The 17,724-nt window shown below is 39.3% G+C and overlaps 1 protein-coding gene across 1 annotated transcript; it reads right to left on the bottom strand.

Annotated features, from left to right (window-relative positions):
- Positions 1-2,503: 2,503 nt before the first annotated feature.
- On the bottom strand, positions 2,504-3,433 carry LOC132675222 (olfactory receptor-like protein OLF3). The gene has a single exon (XM_060627642.2). It carries the CDS (start codon positions 3,431-3,433, stop codon positions 2,504-2,506), a length of 930 nt encoding a protein of 309 aa, XP_060483625.2.
- Positions 3,434-17,724: the final 14,291 nt, after the last annotated feature.

Below are 17,724 nucleotides of genomic sequence, written 5' to 3'. Positions count from 1 at the left end.
GTCCAGCTTGGGCCCAGGTCATGGTCTCACAGTTTGTGGGTTCAAGCCCCATGTCAGGCTCTGTGTTGACAGCTTGGATCCTGGAGCCTGCTTTAGATTCTGTGTCTCCCTCTCTCTCTGCCCCTCCTTCACTCACGCTCTCTCTCTCTCCTTCAAAAATAAATTTAAAAAAAGAGAGAAGATTAGGACACAGACGTGCACATGCAGAGGAAAGACCATGTGAGGGCACAATAAGGAGACAGGCATCTGCAAGCCAAGGAGAGAGGCCACCACAGGAACAACGCTGTCAATGCCTTGATCTTGGACCTCCAGCCTCTAAAACTGCAGGAAAATAAATTTCTGTTGCTTAAGCCACTCTGTCTGTGATGTTTTGTTATGGGAGCCCTAGCAAATTAATACAGCATCTGTTGCTTACTAGATGTCTTCAAGGAAGGCTGGATAGACCATTCTGTGAGCATCAAAGAATGTCAGAGGAATGTCTTTGCTGCCATGGGATGTTCAGTGTCACAGAAACAGATACCCAGACTTCGTCTTTGATTTTCCCTTGGAAAACAATTTCACTATAGTCGACTTACTCTGTACTAATGTCATGTTCAATCATTCCAGGCGATGGTTGACCACTAGCCAGTCTTTTCCCTCCCTCCTTTCCCCTCTCCCTTATTTCATCCTCAAGAAATGTATAGAGCTCTAGCATAAAAGATGGAACTAGATTCACTGGGGATCTCACAGCTGTGCTTTGAAGAACATGCTCTTGAGAAACTGAAGACATTTTGTTACTAAAAGATGAGTCTAGAGGCATAGGCATTGGTTGTGATATGGGAGGTAGGTTTTTACTTCACCTGACACCCATCCTTGCAGGGGTTCTGGAGGACCTAGGATTTAGCACAATCTAAAGACCTTCAGGTTACATATTAACATGTCTGGGGATGCTCAAGATACGGGCATAGGAAGTACAAGAATAGACCCCACTTTTAGATAATATCAGATGGAGCTCAGAGCATCAAGAATTATTATTATGTAGGGGCCCCTGGGTGGCTCAGTCAGTTAAGCATCCAACTTCAGCTCAAGTCATGATCTCAGTTTGTGAGTTCAAGCCCCACATTGGGCTCTCTGCTGTCAGCAGAGCCTGCTTGGGATTCTCTCTCTCTGTCTCTCTGCCCTTCCCTTGCTCACTCTCTCTTTCTCTTTCTCAAAATAAACGTTTTTTAAAAATAAGTGTTATTATGTAAATTTAGCACACTTATATGCAACAGCAGGCAAGGACCAGAATATAACAGTTAAAGGTATTTGACAAAGCCTTATTATATCCTTCTAGATAAAATGATTAAAATATGCTTGAATAATTTATTTTAAAGTAGATTTAAAAGCATACACAAAATGTGCTCAATAAAGGTTTTCAATGTGGAAATAGGTTCACAGTGATATCTAGTTAAAATGTACCACTTGGTAATTCTTTTTATAACTGTTTCTGTTTATAATGTCTATGAAACAGAAAGTAAACTCCTAGAATACCTTTGAGAATCAAGATTCAAAATATTCTTGGTGAGTTGGTGTGACATGTGAAAATCAATAATAACAATTAGCAGAGCTAAATATACATATCATCAGTTTAGTTTTTAAAAAATAAGAGTTCCATGGGTATGGAGATTTTGTAAACAGTTTATAGGAAACAGGTCTTGGGAATTAGTTAAATAAAAAACTACAGCTATGAATAATTTTGGAAATAATAGTGATGTTTGGGAAAGTAATGTCACTGAATTGTACCCTTAAAATGGTTACATTGGTAAATTTTATGTTTTATATATATTTTGCTACAATTAGAAACCAAAACTGTAGTGAAGCCACAGATATTTGGCATATTACAAGCAGATTTGATTCTTGAAAAGCAGATGAGAGCCAACATACTGGTGTGAACAAATATTGTGTCATATATTATTTATTTCAGAATATCATATCACACTCTATATTAAGGCACAAATTAAGTGTTGAAAGTTCTAAAACTGACATCATTTGAGAAAGGGTTAAAGAAACCATTTGTAATTATCCTGGGGCAAATAAGGCTGTTCTACAAATAAATGGAGTCTTGTCATGTAGAAAGAACAGACATCCTCCATTTTGTTCCACAGGTAAAACAGATTTCATAGGTGGCATTCGTCTCTTTATTCATTCCATGCCAGGTCTGCTGGATGGAGCTGCAGATCATTTCTTTATACATTAATATACTAATAAAATAAAAAATGGGCAGATGAAGTCTAAATACCACTGGATACCTGAGAGAAGACAATCTAAGGAGAGGCCCTCTCGTGGATCACTGACATGTGAATTATCTGGCATTGGCCTATATAAGGAAATTCATTACTCAGGTAGAAGGATGCTTTCTCCAAATGCAAGGGCATATTAGTCAACTTTAGTTTAAGTATGGGAGTCCTGTCTACCTCAGCTGATCTCCTTTTTGGTTTTGATGATAGATAACAAGAAATGCTTATAATCTTTACTCTTTATCTCAGAATTTCTCTAGAACCTTTTGGAGAGCAGCCATAACTTCCTTATTCCTCAAGCTGTAGATCATGGGGTTCAGCATAGGTGCCACCAGAGCATAGAATAGAGCAACCATCTTCTCCTCTTCCTCTGAGGAGGCTGACTGTGGCCCCAGGTAGGTGAAAATGGTAGCCCCAAAGCACATACAAACCACAGTGAGGTGGGAGGCACACGTCCCAAAGGCTTTGCTACGTCCCTGAGCAGAACGAATATTCAGAATGGCAGCAACTATACGAACGTAGGAGAACAGAACCAGGAAACAGGGAAGCATGATCACCAGAAATCCTGAGATGGCCACCATGACCTTGTTGAAGGAGACGTCCACACAGGCTAGCCGTAGCACTGCTAAGGTCTCACAGGCAAAGTGATTGATAACACTGTGACACAGGGGAAGCCGGAAGGTAATGATTGTTTCCATCAGTGAATTGGTGAAACCAACCACCAAGCAGCCAGCAGCCAGCCCCAGACACAGCTGTCCATGCATGATGACTGTGTAGTGTAGTGGGTGGCACACAGCCACATAGCGGTCATAGGCCATGGCTCCCAGCAGGAAGAACTCAGACCCACCCAGGCCCAGGGAGATGTAGAGCTGGAGCACACAGCTGTAGAATGGGATGGACTTCCGGGCTGAGAGCAGGTGGGCCAGCATTTGTGGGGCAAAACTGTTTGAATAACAAAGGTCCACAAAGGATAAAACACTAAGGAAGAAGTACATGGGGTTTTGAAGCCTGCTGTGCAGTCTGATCAGAAGAAGAATGAGAACATTTCCCACCAGAGTCACCAAGTACATGGTCAGGACCAGGACAAAGAGGAAGACTTGCATCTTCCAATCACTGGACAACCCGAGCAGAATGAACTCCCTCACCCATGTCTGGGTTTTATTTTCCTGGCCCATGAGTTTCTGAGGACCAAACTCTAAAGATGTTGAAAAAACAAATTATGAAAATTCAGGATTGGAAAGTGGCTTTTAGACCATATGGAGAGCTTACCCATCTGAACTTAAGTTCTTCTAGAACATCTCAGCCAAATCGTCATCCACACTCTGCTTGAACACATCCATATGAGGAGCACAATGGGATCCAGCTGTGCAGCTGGAAATCAAGGAGAAAAGAAGTTACATTCTTGGAATTCAATTTATTGGAATGTAATTTCTCCTCCCAAACATCTGCTCTTAAATGGGGGAAGGAAATTAATGAAGTGTTTAGACTTAAAATCCTATTCCATTTAGTAGGTATTATAGAGAATTCATGTCTTTTTGGTGAGAAATTTTTTGGTTCATATGAAAGATACTTTTCTGAATTCTGATTGATGTCCAGTCCCACTTAACTTCCTTTTGTTTATTGGGTTTCCTCTCTAGATATCTCAGACACACCCTACTTACCCCTCCTCAGGGGAATGTATCCATGAAAGCCTGGATGTTGTAAATAATATTCTTATATTTTCATTAATAAATTTTTTTGAACTTATTTGCTTGACCTTGCCCTTTTGACATTGTCAAGTGGAAGGTCTCCTCTCCACCTACCTCACACCAGTGACTACGATGGTGAGATCAACCCAAGATGGACAACTTTAAAAATCAGGTGTTGTTAGGGGCACTTGGGTGACTCAGTCGGTTGAGATTCTGACTTTGGCTCAGGTCATGATCTCGCAGTTTGTGAGTTTTATCCCTGCACTGAGCTCTGGGCTGACAGCTCAGAGCCTGGAACCTGCTTTGGAATCTGTGTCTCCATCTTCCTCTCTGCCCCTCCCCTGCTTGTGCGTGCATGCGCTCTCTCTCTCTCTCTTTCAAAAATAAATAAATGTTAAATATTAAAAAATCAAAAAAGTCAGGTGTTGTTGGGGCACCTGTATGGCTAAGTTGGTTAAGCATCCAACTCTTGATTTCAGCTCAGGTCATGATCTCATAGTTCATGGGTTTAAGCCCCGTGTAGGAGTCTGTGCTAACAACATAGAGTCTGCTTGGATGCTCTCTCTTCCCCCACCCCCTCTCATTTCAAAATAAATAAATAATCAGTTGTTTCATGAAAAGAAAGTATATATAGTTGCTAAAATTCATCTCCCATGCCCCTCAAGTGGAATTTAATAACTTGTTTCATGATATGAGGTTGTTACTCAACAATGATGTTTTCTCAAGGAAGGAACAGCTCATTCATTTCTCAATACACCATTGATGAGTCCTTACCCATGAAGATAGAAGGATAAAAAATCAGGTGTTAATTATAGAACATGAGGACATAGGCAGTAATTTTTTTACCCAAAACCAAAATTTCTTTTGTTTCTTTTCTTTTGCTCACTTACAAAAAGAAAGTAGTGATCCATATCTAAAGTATACAGATGGAAGTCTGAAGTCTTAGAGACCATCCTGTGACAGTACACGAAGGATCCACGTGAAATATTATTACCCCAATGGCTCCTTTGCTATTCATGCTATAACTATAGATAGCAGACTCCAACTGAATTTATCAAAAACTTCCATTTTTAGCTTAAAAACTTAGAATAATTATTAGAGATCATAACACTTATAACACAGGTGGCTGGGAGACTTAAGATTAAGGTTCATTGCCATGAAGATAGCAACATTCAGACCGTTAGTCATAAAATATACAGGATTAAGTATTGTTCTGAATAAGACCAGAAATGCCAAGGGATTTCTTAAAAACCGAGCTTTCAGAAATAGAGTGTTAAAAAGAAATCAGAGAAAATGATCAAACAATGTGAGAAATCCATTCAAGGCTTTGCCCTGGAAGCTTCCAGTCACTCATGCCAGAATTAACTGGAACAAGGTACTTAGCTACAAGACTGGCAAAGAAATTCACAATGTAGGGGCGCCTGGGTGGCTCCGTTGCTTAAACGTCAGACTTCATCTCAGGTCATGATCTCACAGTTCGTGGGTTCGAGCCCTGTGTCAGGCTCTGGGCTGACAGCTCAGAGCCTGGAGCCTGTTTCAAATTCTGTATCTCCCTCTGTCTCTGACCCTCCCTTGTTCATGCTCTGTCTCTCTCTGTCTCAAAAATAAATAAAAAGTAAAAAAAAAAAAAAAGAAAGAAAGAAAGAAATTCACAATGTAAGTAAAGCTCCTCACTGTGTAACAAAATAAGGGATTAAAAATCTTCATGACAAATAAGTAGGTCATAATCAAGAATGATATTTTTCAAGAATGTTTAAAATTCACAGGTTGTTCAGCCTCATGGCTAAAAACCAATAGCATAGGCTTAATTTTTTTGTGTTCCTTTGTTTGTAATTTCTGTTGCACAACACCTATTTGTACATTAGCTTCTTTTCATTTTGCCATATTTTACATTGAGTTAAAAACTACTGTCATTATACTGGTTAGAAAATGTCCTAGTCATGAAAGCCCTGATCAAAGTACGGACTGGTATGTTTACAATACTTTCCTATCCTTACGTAAATGTATTTTTAGCACTTCAATGCTTTTTAGAGATTCACCAATAGCTAGAGAGAACACACTTCACACAGCTCTCTCTCTGACATCTGAAAATCTGCAGTTTTAGAAGAGAGTTATACCTCCCTCTCTCTTTCTACACATCTGTATATATATTTATACATTTTAAGAATTGCTGAAAATGTAAATGTTGAAGAAAGTAATAGTTATTTCATGCTTGCTGCTTTGTGTTAGGATTTCACAAAATAAACCAAACAACTGTATAAATCACAATAAAACCTGAAACATACCAAAGTGTGATGGCTTGTTTCCAAGATGTATTTCTATTGTAACATGTCCTTTAAAGCAACACCAGTGACTTGAACCGCATTGTATGTAAGACTGATTCCAGATCACCTTTCTTCAGTCCTGTCTTCCCAGGGCTCAGAGGTAACCCTGACACAGCCACTCTTCTAGGTACATCAGAGGTGTGCACATGCATGCAGGCTGCGTGAACGTGAAGGGGCCGGGTAATGCTAGATTCACGTATGTTGTCTGCACTCCTATAACCAGGACTTGAATGTGTGTTTTTTTTTAAATCAACCAATTACAGGGGCGCCTGGGTGGCTCAGTCGGTTAAGCATCCGGCTTCAGCTCAGGTCATGATCTCACGTGTTTGTGAGTTTGAGCCCCACGTCAGGCTCCGTGCTGACAGCTTGGAGCCCAGAACCTGCTTCGGATTCTGTGTCTCCCTCTCTCTCTGCCCCTCCCCTGCTCATGTTCTGTCTCTCTCTCTGTCAAAAATAAATAAACATTAAAAAAAATTTTTTTTAAATTTTTTTTAAATCAAACAATTACAAAACTAGTAGCATTTTCCTGCCTATCTCCAAACACACCCAAAATGAGGTCATTTGTCATTAAAGCCATGTTATGCTTCCTCAGTAATGTCGTCAGGCAAGCACATTTCTGAGTGATACATAATTTGTATAAATGATTTTGCTTTTTTTTTTTTAGTAAAATATATTTGATATATTTAAAAAGTGATGTGTTAGGACACCTGAATGGTTCAGTCAGTTGAGTCTCCAACTTTGGCTCAGGTCATGATCTCGTGGTTGGTGGGTTCGATCCCCGTGTTGGTCTCTCTGCCCTCAGCTGCTTTCAGCGCAGGGCCCACTTCAGATCCTCTGTTTCCCTCTCTCCTTGCCCCTCCCCCATTCTCTCTCTCTCTATCAACAATAAACATTTTTTAATTAAAAACTGAAAATAAAAAGCGATATGTAAAAGTAAATCTTATTGTAAAATTATTTCAGATAACTTACCTAAGTCAATTGCCCTGTGAATCATTAAGTTTTACAAAATCTTCTCAATCTTATCTATTCTTTTGGTGGCAGATGCTGGGAAAAAAACAAGCTCTTGAAACACTCCTGCTCATCTAGAGTGCAAAACTTCACTGGCTGGGAAGACTGTTAAGAGAAGAATTAAAAACCATAACTGCACTTGTGTCTGTATCAAGTTGATCTGAACTATTTATTTATTTCTTACTCTATACCAAATTAGACTAAATACTCTACATATCTAATAAGTAATATAACACAATACAACATAATACAATACAATATATAATAATCATCACAATAATACTCTGAACTTTGGCCCATTATTGGCAGGTGGCAAAGGAGGCGAAGAGACTAGCCAGAGGAGGGGTCCGCAGGTAAACGGGATTACCTGATAACTCGGGGTACATCCCTTGTGCTCCTGTGCACAGCATGACCCCATGTGCAGTGCAGTGATAGATCCTGTTGAAAAGCTGTGGATTCACCTAACATAAAAATCAGGAGACATATCAAGAGGACTCAGTTCCTTCTGCCTTTAATCCCACCACCTCAGAGTCATGGCAGAGCTGAGGAGGGGCCTGGCACTTACCCGTGATGTTGCAGTCTGTCCTCCAGGTCACGGCCACAACAGGACAAGGAGGAACAAAGCACATCTCCCTCATTTACAAACTCTCTTGTAGTACGTGATTAGCCAGCCTCTTTCACAAACTCGGAAAGATGATCAAGCTTCTACTTTGTGTCTGATGTGGTGATGAGTGCAAGAGGGGGTCCATGGCAGGGAGTCATTTCTTTCTCCCTTAAGAAAAAATGAAGGGCTATGATTACGGACACTAATGGAAACAAAAACAATCTAATATCAGAAATGGATAAAGGTATGTGCTAACTGTTTAAAGTCAGCTTGCAAACGAAGATTAAACCTAAGTACAGTTTTGTTCAACCAAAAGACTATCCCTAACAGGGAAAAGATGAATCCCAACAAAGGATCCTGGGCTGCGGGCATGAGTCTGGTCTCAGTGGGGAGATTTGTCCCTTCTGATCTGCCTCCCACAGGGAACTTGGACTCGATTATCTGTAGTGGTGAGTACTTATGAGTAGTGCCAACACATCCCCCCTCTGCTTGAGTAAATAGTTCCTATCACACTAACATAAAAGGTGGGCTACATTTCCAGGCCACGCGATAATCACATCAAAGGCAGAGGTAAAATCTTGAGTGGCCAGCAGTGTAGTTAAACCCAAATCATTACACGGGCGGAGAAGAGATCCAGTTCTTTCCAGTCTGAGGGACACTTTCCAGAGCGCCCCCCTGGGGGTGCCACACACAAACATACTCACTCATGCTCCAGCTGTTCACAAAGTTCTTTCATACCTACTTAGTTGTACACTCACAACATAAAACCACAACTCTGGGAGGTACTGATACTGAATTGTGCACTATAAAATGGTTAATTTTATGTGATATGAATTATACCCTAATTTAAAAATCTTCATTAAATGTCTTTCTTTAAAAAAAAAAATCAAAACCAGCCCAAACTTAAATAAACAAGTAGTAAATAGGTAAGTATTTAACAGCAAAACTTACACAAAGTTAAACAGAAGAAGAGAAGAAGATATTGAGATGTAAGTAAGAATAAATAAATGGGCAAAGTCATCGATAAGCTCTCAATGGAAAGAAGCAAAAAGTCAGAGAGAGAATTAATGGTCGGAAAGGAAAAATGAAACCAGAAAGGAAGACAAAGAAAAAAAAAAAGAGTACGTTGAAGAAGCCAAGGAAATAGAAATGAAACCAAATGAGGAAGAAATGGAAACAATGAAAATGGGAGAAAAGATTTATAGATGCCATTTTCTTGACATTTAATCAATGTACACATTGCTAAAGCTATCCAATATTTTATATACCACAGCTTCTTATATTTTATTTATTTTGGTATTCAATCCCAGAGTGTTACTTTTAGTCCTTTATTATTTATTATCGCAGCCCTTCTTTGCAGTGAAATTTTCTAGAATTTGGCTCTATCATGGTAGAAATCCTGCTCAAAATAGATTTACCTGGGAAATTGATGAATTCCCAGAGAATATTAACAGTGAGATCTTTCAGGACAACCCTCCCACCAAACACACACACAAATCTTCAGGACGAATTTTTCCCCAGTTACATTACTGAAAAACCCTAAATTTCCCACCAAAAAATAGCAGACTCAAAAACGCTTGGCTAAGGAACATGTATTTGGCATTACTGAAAGCCAAATTACACAGGCTTAATTTCGATTCTATGGCCACTTTACCATAATCTGTTTTGTAAAGAGAAGCAAATACTTTACCGGAGTCATCTCTGCATTGCCACAACACACTGGAGATGCTCAGAAACCCAGATCCCTTTCCTCTGGGCTTTAAAAATAGTTGCGAAAGGAGAGGGGTATGGGACAAAGAAAAGAAGGTGAAGTAAAGTCATAGAGAGCAGACAGGACAAGAGGGGTGGCACAGATCTGAACAGGAGAAGTTAGGACTCCTGGGTTGGGCTGCCTCCTGCACGCCGCCCCCGCATTCCCTCTCCTCTGCTCAGCTCCGACCTATCTAGCCCTGCTCCACTGTGACATTGTTTTCTCTTCCTTGACCCAGAGTACTTAGAGAATGAGCTTGAAGCTGCAAGCAGGCATGGGGAGTAGCCCACACAAGTGGAACAGCTGTATTTATCATTTACCAACAACGGCTCTGCCTCTTTGGAGCATTTTCATGCAGCTTGAACATTTGATTTGAATTTTGAAAGACCCCTTCCACTGGAATGAAGCTTTATGGAAAAGCGTATGTTCCCCTAAAATCCTAGCACAGCAGTTTTCATATCTGTAAAATAAAGAGAATGGCATAAACTGCGCCCTTCCTGGGGGGACATACACATAGTTATCTAGCAATAATGAAAATAATGAAAATGCTTTATTAATAAGCAAATGGAAACACACTTGAAAATGTAAACTTGAAAATGACTGTTTTAACAACAAGCATCAGCTAAGCAGCCTATTCAGCGCGTGAGTGTGGACAGTGGGTCCCAGCAAAGCTTTGTTAGGTTCCTGACCAGCCCGAGATGGGCAGATGCGAGAAGCATTTCAGACAAGGATGTTACCCTAAAGACTTGTTCCCCAAATAGAAATTCTGTTTGGAGAGGAAACAGCTAGCCTGTGAGGGAGTCCTCTTTCTCCTGACATCAGTGAAGAAAAGGACCATCGGCATAGCCGGGCCTCTGGGCCCTGTTTCCAGGAGTCAGCGGGTAGAAAGCAGAGATGAACACCAATGCCAGTTTATTAGCAGGCTCAGGCCACCACAGGTCGGGAACCCTTAAATCGCTTGAAACTCCTGGCTTCCTAATTTGGACAGCCAGAACACATTTTCTTGAGACAAATCTCCAGGAGAGGACAACTATGTCAAGCCACCGTGCTGTCAGGCTTGAAGAACACAGGAGGGGGCTACAGATTACAGGAACTTGCTTTCAGAATTCATGTTGCTAAATAAGTGTTAAAAAGACACTTGCAAACTCACCTTTGGAGAGTGGAGGAGGTCATCCTGAGCCTTGGAAAAATGGCAGGGCTGGGCAAGTTGCGACATTTGAAGCAAGTGCAGTTCGAACAGATAACTTTCTCTAACTTTAGTGACGAAATCTCAAGGGGCCAATTATGCTTTGTTCATTAAATTTCCTGTCTTTTCCCTCCCCCTCTGTCTGGTCACTTCTGCACCAAACACCCTAACCCGCATTTCAACTTTGCCAATCAAAGTTTTGCTTCCTTGTCCCCGGTGCATAGAAAGGAGCTCTCCAAACTTTAATTTCTCAAGGGGATGGGATGCATCTGGGTTTTCACTGACACCACCCTTGCATGGTGGAAATTTTTTACTCCACTTGATAAGCATGAAGAGGTGATTACATCTCAAATTCCTCCTTCCAGTTCACCCATCTCCACATTCCTTTGAGCAATAGCTCCCAACCAGGCAACCCAGGGGTCAGTGGGATGCCTTGTACTTCATTGTCTGATCTAAGCATGGGCAGAGAGACTTCTTTCTGTACGCCGGGTCCTAAGGAGATGCTAAGGCGGGGCTGCTCCTTAGGTCTGGAATTCTACATCCCGTAACCTTCTGAAAACGTACACCTTTTCCTTTAAAGAAGATAATCTTTGCTACCCTGGTTTGTACTTGGAGATTTTCAGCATTCAGAATCCTCAGTAAAAGTCAGCCATCCTGTGTGGAAAAACTCCAGTGAGGATGTTAAGCTCTTGTGTAGTGAAACCTGTAGAAGCCCTGAGTATTCCCTTCTCCGAGAGTGAGGGAGAGCTCTGCTCATGGGCCTTGTGTCTGTGACAGTGACCAGGCTGCTGTCAGCCTCTGCTCGGCTACCTGGCATTGCTCTAGGAACGGGCACGTGATTCATTCTCCCCAACTTACTCTGGGAGCTCTGACAATAGCATCTTCGCCCAGCCAGTGGTCTCAGACCCACTTCCTAAGCACAATAACCTGCCTGCAGGTGCTCTGTGAGTGCTGGAGCTGGAAGGGCAAGTGAGCTCTGGACCTTAAAAAGATAAGAGCAGAGGGGGGAAAAGTTGCTCTCTAGCTTCCAAAATGTTGCTGACGTTTCTCTTAAAAGACTTTTTTTCTTATTTATTGTCCTCTTTACTTTGCGGATTTATTATCTTGTGTCCTAGGCTTTTACCATTATTTAGTACATTTTTAGGAGGAAGCAAATATAAACTCATTTGTCAAATGCACTTAACTTCCTCGCTTTTAGATATTTGGAGTTAATTTTTCATGGCATATAATAGTAAATATGATATTTCTTTGTCCTGCCAGTGGAGCCATTTGTCCCAACATCATTTATTTAGTGATACGTATTTTCCTATATTAATTTCACATTATACATTTATGATATGTTAAATTCTTGTATGCAAAAGTTTCTTTGGGGATTGTATTTTGATTCATGCCTGTTTCTACACCAATACCACGGTTTTAATTGTACTTACTTTTATAATCTGCTTTGATGGATACTAAGGCAGATACTTCCTCACTTTATTACACTTCTTTCTCAAAAACTTAATAAAAATGAAATGTGTTCAATCCACAGCACACATTATACCTAATGGAGAATCTATATATACTTTCCTTTGGGTCAGGAACCAGAAGGATACCTGCTATCATAGCTTCTGTTTAACCCAACATTAGAGGCCCTGGACTATGATATGAGTAAAGAAATAGATTAAGATGTACGAAGATTATAAGGAAAATTATCACTATTTACAAATGACATTATATACCTAGAAAAAAATTTTTCAACAATGAAATTTAAGAAGAACGACCTACAAGACCACGTTACAGAAATCAATAGCATTTCTGTACTCTAGCAATAACCAATGAGAGAAAAAAGAAAACACCATTTATAATGGCAACATAAGTTCTAAAGTATTTAGGAATTTCTCATCAGAGAGTATACATGATTTGTACGGAGCACTTTGCCAAAACTTTCAGTCCTTATAGTATTCGTCATCTACTTTTCCCATTTTATTTTTCTCTATAGCAATTGACACCTATAGTATACTATATATTAATTGTTTCTTGTATGTATTATTTATTTTCCTTAAGTAGAATGTAATCTCCACGAAGACAGACCCTTTTGTTTGTTTTCACTGTTGTACCCACCATACTTGGAAGAATGTCTGCCCTATAATACACATGTAACAAATATCTGTCAAGTGAATGTGGAGAAAATATTAAAACTTTAAATAGGACATTAACAATCATCAGAATAACTCCAAAGACATTTCATTCTTTGGATGAGACAACTTAATATTATAAAGATGTCAATGCTCCAAAATGAATCTACATATTCAGTGCAAACCTGATCAAAATTTTAAATGAGCTTTTTGGGGAACTTAATAAAATTACTCAAAAATTTATATGAAATACATTACTCTATAAATAGCTATTTGTAGATGGACTATAAATAAATACAAATATAAATATGCCAGCTATTTTGATTATATACTTAATAACTTTGAAAACAGAAGATGTGTTTGCCCATCTTATTTGATAAGCTACACATGACCAATGAAGGCTTATTATAAACCAAGAAGACTTCTAAAAATAGAATAATAGAATTGTATAGTGAGAGTGCAAACAAATGAACAAAGAGAAAAGAATAGAGTTCAAAAACAGATCTGTACATAGTACATTAAAGTTACTGCAGATAGATGAGTAAAGAATAGACTGTTGGATAAATGGACCTCAACATGGAAGAAAACCCACCAGATCCATATTTGACAACATATGGAGAAGAAAACATCAGATAAACTAAAGAAATAACCGTGAATGGTAAAAGTAGACAATTTAATTAAATAGGAAAATAGAATATTTTATGACCCTGTTGCAGGACTTTTTTGGGGGGGAAAACTTCCTAAGCATAAATCATAGAACAAAAATTGGCTGAATCAGCTTATATCAAAATAAAGGTTTTCTGTTCAACAAAGGACTGCATGAATGAAGTTAACAGAGAGATAACAGCTTAGAGATATGTAATTGCAATGACTATAACAGGAAGGACCGTATTTATAATATACACACCGACAAGGAAATGGCAAAAGACCAAAAGAAAATGAATGCTCAGTGTACAGCAATAGAAACCCAAATGGTGGATAATATTATTCACTCAGAAAATATTTATCATGTGCCCACTAGGAGACAGACACTATTTGAGACACTTGGTACACATAAATGAACAAAACAAAGAATGCTGCTCTCAAGGGGCTTATGTTCTGGGAGTCGTGAAGGGGTAGGAGGTAGACATTAAAAATGAGTTAGTTGAGGGGTGTCTGAATGGCTCAGTTGGTAGAGCATCAGACTCTTGATCTCAGGGTCATAAGTTCAAGCCCCACATTGGGTGTGGAGCCTACTACTTTAAAAAAAATGAGTTACACGGTCCGTGAGTTCGAGCCCCGCGTCGGGCTCTGTGCTGACAGCTCAGAGCCTGGAGCCTGCTTCCGATTCTGTGTCTCCCTCTCTCTCTGACCCTCCCCCATTCATGCTCTGTCTCTCTCTGTCTTAAAAATAAATAAACGTTAAAAAAAATTTTTAAAAAATGAGTTAATTGCAAATATGTTGGAAAAAAATAAGTAGGTAAGAGGGAGCAGGTGTAGGGGGCACGGAGAAAATTTGCATATTAAATGGGGCAGTGATGATAGTTGAATGAAGAATTAGAGGGGATGAGGAAGTGGCCATGAGGAAAAAGCATTCTAGGTACAGTATAGTTGAAAACAGGCCTGTGTCCATTGTAAAGATTTTAGGAATTCAGAGTAATTATAGGTTGAAAAGAGGAATGGCATCATTTGACTTTTGTTTAGAGGGATCGCTCTGAGTGCTGGGATATAGGAATAGACACAGAGAAATATGCTGTAGACTATTGTAGTAATGCAAGTGGGAGATGATGGTGACTCACGCCAGGATACAGGATTAGAGATGATAAGTGATTGTATTCTATATATATTTTGAATGTAGAGACAACAGGATATTCTTGCAGATTTGAATCAGATATGAGAAAAAGAGAGTGGTCTAACCACTGCAATGATGGAGTTATCATGAACCTCTTAGGTAGGGAAGGCATGGATAGAATAGAATGGGGTGTGGATGGAAATCAAGAGTCCATGTATGAAGACATAGTCATATGGATTACTTATCAGAGTAATGAAAAATAAAATAATTTTAGATCTTTCAGGCTAGAAAAATTCAAAACATACAGGCTGTGGATAGAGAGGGATCCTCAGGCACTGAAGTAGGAGTAGAGACTTACAAAGCCATTCTGGTGAGCATTATCTATAACCTAGCATGTTGTTTCTTGAGAATATTCCTCAAATAAATTCTCACACAGCTCTTTAAGTGTGCGTTATTACGATGTTTATCAGAGGGCCATAAGTGATGGTGGGAAGTTGGGTGCCATAACAGAGTGTTAGCTAGAATATGGTTTACTACGGATCACTATGAACCGTTAGAAGTAATAGACTAGCCATATGTATGGATCTTAAAAATATAGTGGTGAGTGAAAACAACTACAACACAACATGAGTAGTTACAAATACAATGCATTCTTAACAATTACATAAATATGCTCTCAAACATAATTACATACATTAAACATATTAGAAGAGTTGTCCACACAAGGAAGAAATAAAAATGAGATAAAAGATAATTAATTTTTAAGTTTTTAATTCAGCAAAGTTATCACACAGCATTATATTAGTTACATGTGTACAATAGAGTGATTCAACAGTTCTATACGTCATCACTAGTGCTCATCATGATGAGTGTACCCTTAATCCCATTCACCTATTTCACCCATCTTCCACCCACCTCCCCCCTGGTAACCATCTCTTTGTTCTCTATAGTTAAGGGTCTGGTTTTTTGGTTTGTCTCTCTTTTCTTTGTTTGTTTTACTTCTTAAATTCCACATATGAGTGAAATCATATGTTATTTGTCATTCTCTGACTTATCTCACTTAGCATTATGCCCTCTATATCCATCCATGTTGCTGCAAATGGCAAGATTTCATTATTTTTTATGGCTGAGTAATATTCCATTGTGTGTGTGTGTGTGCGTGTGTGTGTGTGTGTGTGTGTGTGTGTATGTATATATATATATATATATATACATACACACACCACATCTTCTTGACCCATTGTTCTATCAGTGGCAAGTTGGGCTGATTCCATAATTTGACTATTGTAAATAATGTTGCAATAAACACAGGGGTGCATATATCTTTCCTAATTAGTGTTTTCATATTTGTTGGGTAAATACCCAGTAGTAAATTATTGGATCACATAGTAGTTCTATTTTTAATTCTTTTAGGAACTTCCATATTGTTTTCCATAGTGGCTGCCACGAGTTAATTAATTTTTAACAATTAATAAAATGCAGATGATAATGATCCATCTATTGAGGAATATGATTAATTATCTCTGGTGCAACAGCCAGACAACATCAGACCCCACATGTGTGAAGCGGGACTTTATTCGAAACAGGATAAAGATGTGACCACATTTATTTTCTAAGAAAAGGTGCCTTCTGCAGGTCAAATGGCCTGGGCCACTCAAATAAATTGCAGGATAAAGAAAGAGTTGAACATAACTTATAGATTAAAGAGACTTCAAAGACATACCAAGCACATTCTATTTTGACTATGTTAAGAATGTAACTCACATGATATAAATGAAGGTGTTAAGCAAGCAACTGGATACATGTGTTAAAACTCATGAAAAAGCTTGAGCTTTTGCCTGCCTCAGAGCTAAAAATTATATAACAGATGAACGGCTGAGATATTGAGAGATCAGAGATTGGGGGAGAGAGAGAGATCTATAGATAGATGCCATGGTTATGGGTAAGATAGTCACCTGGAGCAGACAGAGCACAGAATCTACTACAGCCATACAATAGAAAGAAAGTTCATTTTGAACAACTGTATACGGAGAGAAGGTTGCATAATGCTTAGCCCTACAATTTTGTCCTAAAAACTATTTATAAAAATAGTTGAATATAAAGACTCCTGGGTGGCTCAGTTAAGCGTCCAACTCTTGATTCCAGCTTGGGTCATGATCTCACAGTTCATGAGATCAAGGCTCCGTGCTGACAACTGACAGTAAGGAGCCTACTGGCATTCTCTGTCTTCTCTCTGCCCCCGCTTGTGCGTGAGCTCTCTCTCAAAATAAATAAACATTAAAAAATATAGTTGAGGAGCACCTGAGTGGCTCAGTCAGTGAAACGTCCAGCTTTGGCTCAGGTCAAGATCTCACGGTCCGAGAGTTTGAGCCCCGTGCCGGGCTCTGTGCTTACAGCTCAGAGCCTGAAGCCTGCTTCGGATTCTGTGTTTCCCTCTCTCTCTGCCTCTCCCCCACTCTCCCTCCCTCAAAAATAAACATTAATTTTTTTAAATACTTGAATATCTATACCACCACCCTAGAAAGTATTTTACATAGATTATCTATAATCTTCAAAATAATCACACATTGAATGTCATTCCTTCTTTTGATGGTTGAGGAAACTGGAGGTCAGAGATATTAAACATATTTGTTAAAGTCACATTGCTGGTGACGGGTGGGTCAAGATGTAAAGCGTGGCTGCCCTCATTCTGAGACTTTTCATTGTCCACACTGCACTTCCTAGGGGCATATGCGGGAGAAATAAGAAAGGGGAGGGGAGAATGCGAACTCTGGAAAGACTGCTAACCCAGAAGACCCCAACTTAATAACTGGATGCTTTTTTTTTTTACTGTATGCATAATAAGGTGGTAATACATAGTCAAAATGTGGACTAATGTGAAAAGTCAGTCTTCAAAACTGTGCTCACCTTGATCTACTTTATCAGCAAATCTGGAGAAAAGGGCATGTCCATCATTTCCTCTTTGTTTGAAATGTCATTCTTTGGGCTTTTGGAAGGAAGGAGAAATTCTTTGAATCT

This window comes from Panthera onca, chromosome A2 (assembly GCF_046562875.1).
Source record: "Panthera onca isolate mPanOnc1 chromosome A2, mPanOnc1 haplotype 2, whole genome shotgun sequence".
In the NCBI taxonomy this organism is placed as follows: domain Eukaryota; kingdom Metazoa; phylum Chordata; class Mammalia; order Carnivora; family Felidae; genus Panthera; species Panthera onca.
This window is presented reverse-complemented; position numbering and strand designations above follow the sequence as displayed.

What these genes read in the sequence shown, in the direction of transcription:
- LOC132675222 (XM_060627642.2), bottom strand. Translation starts at nt 3,433, where the DNA reads ATGGGCCAGGAAAATAAAACCCAGACATGGGTGAGGGAGTTCATTCTG.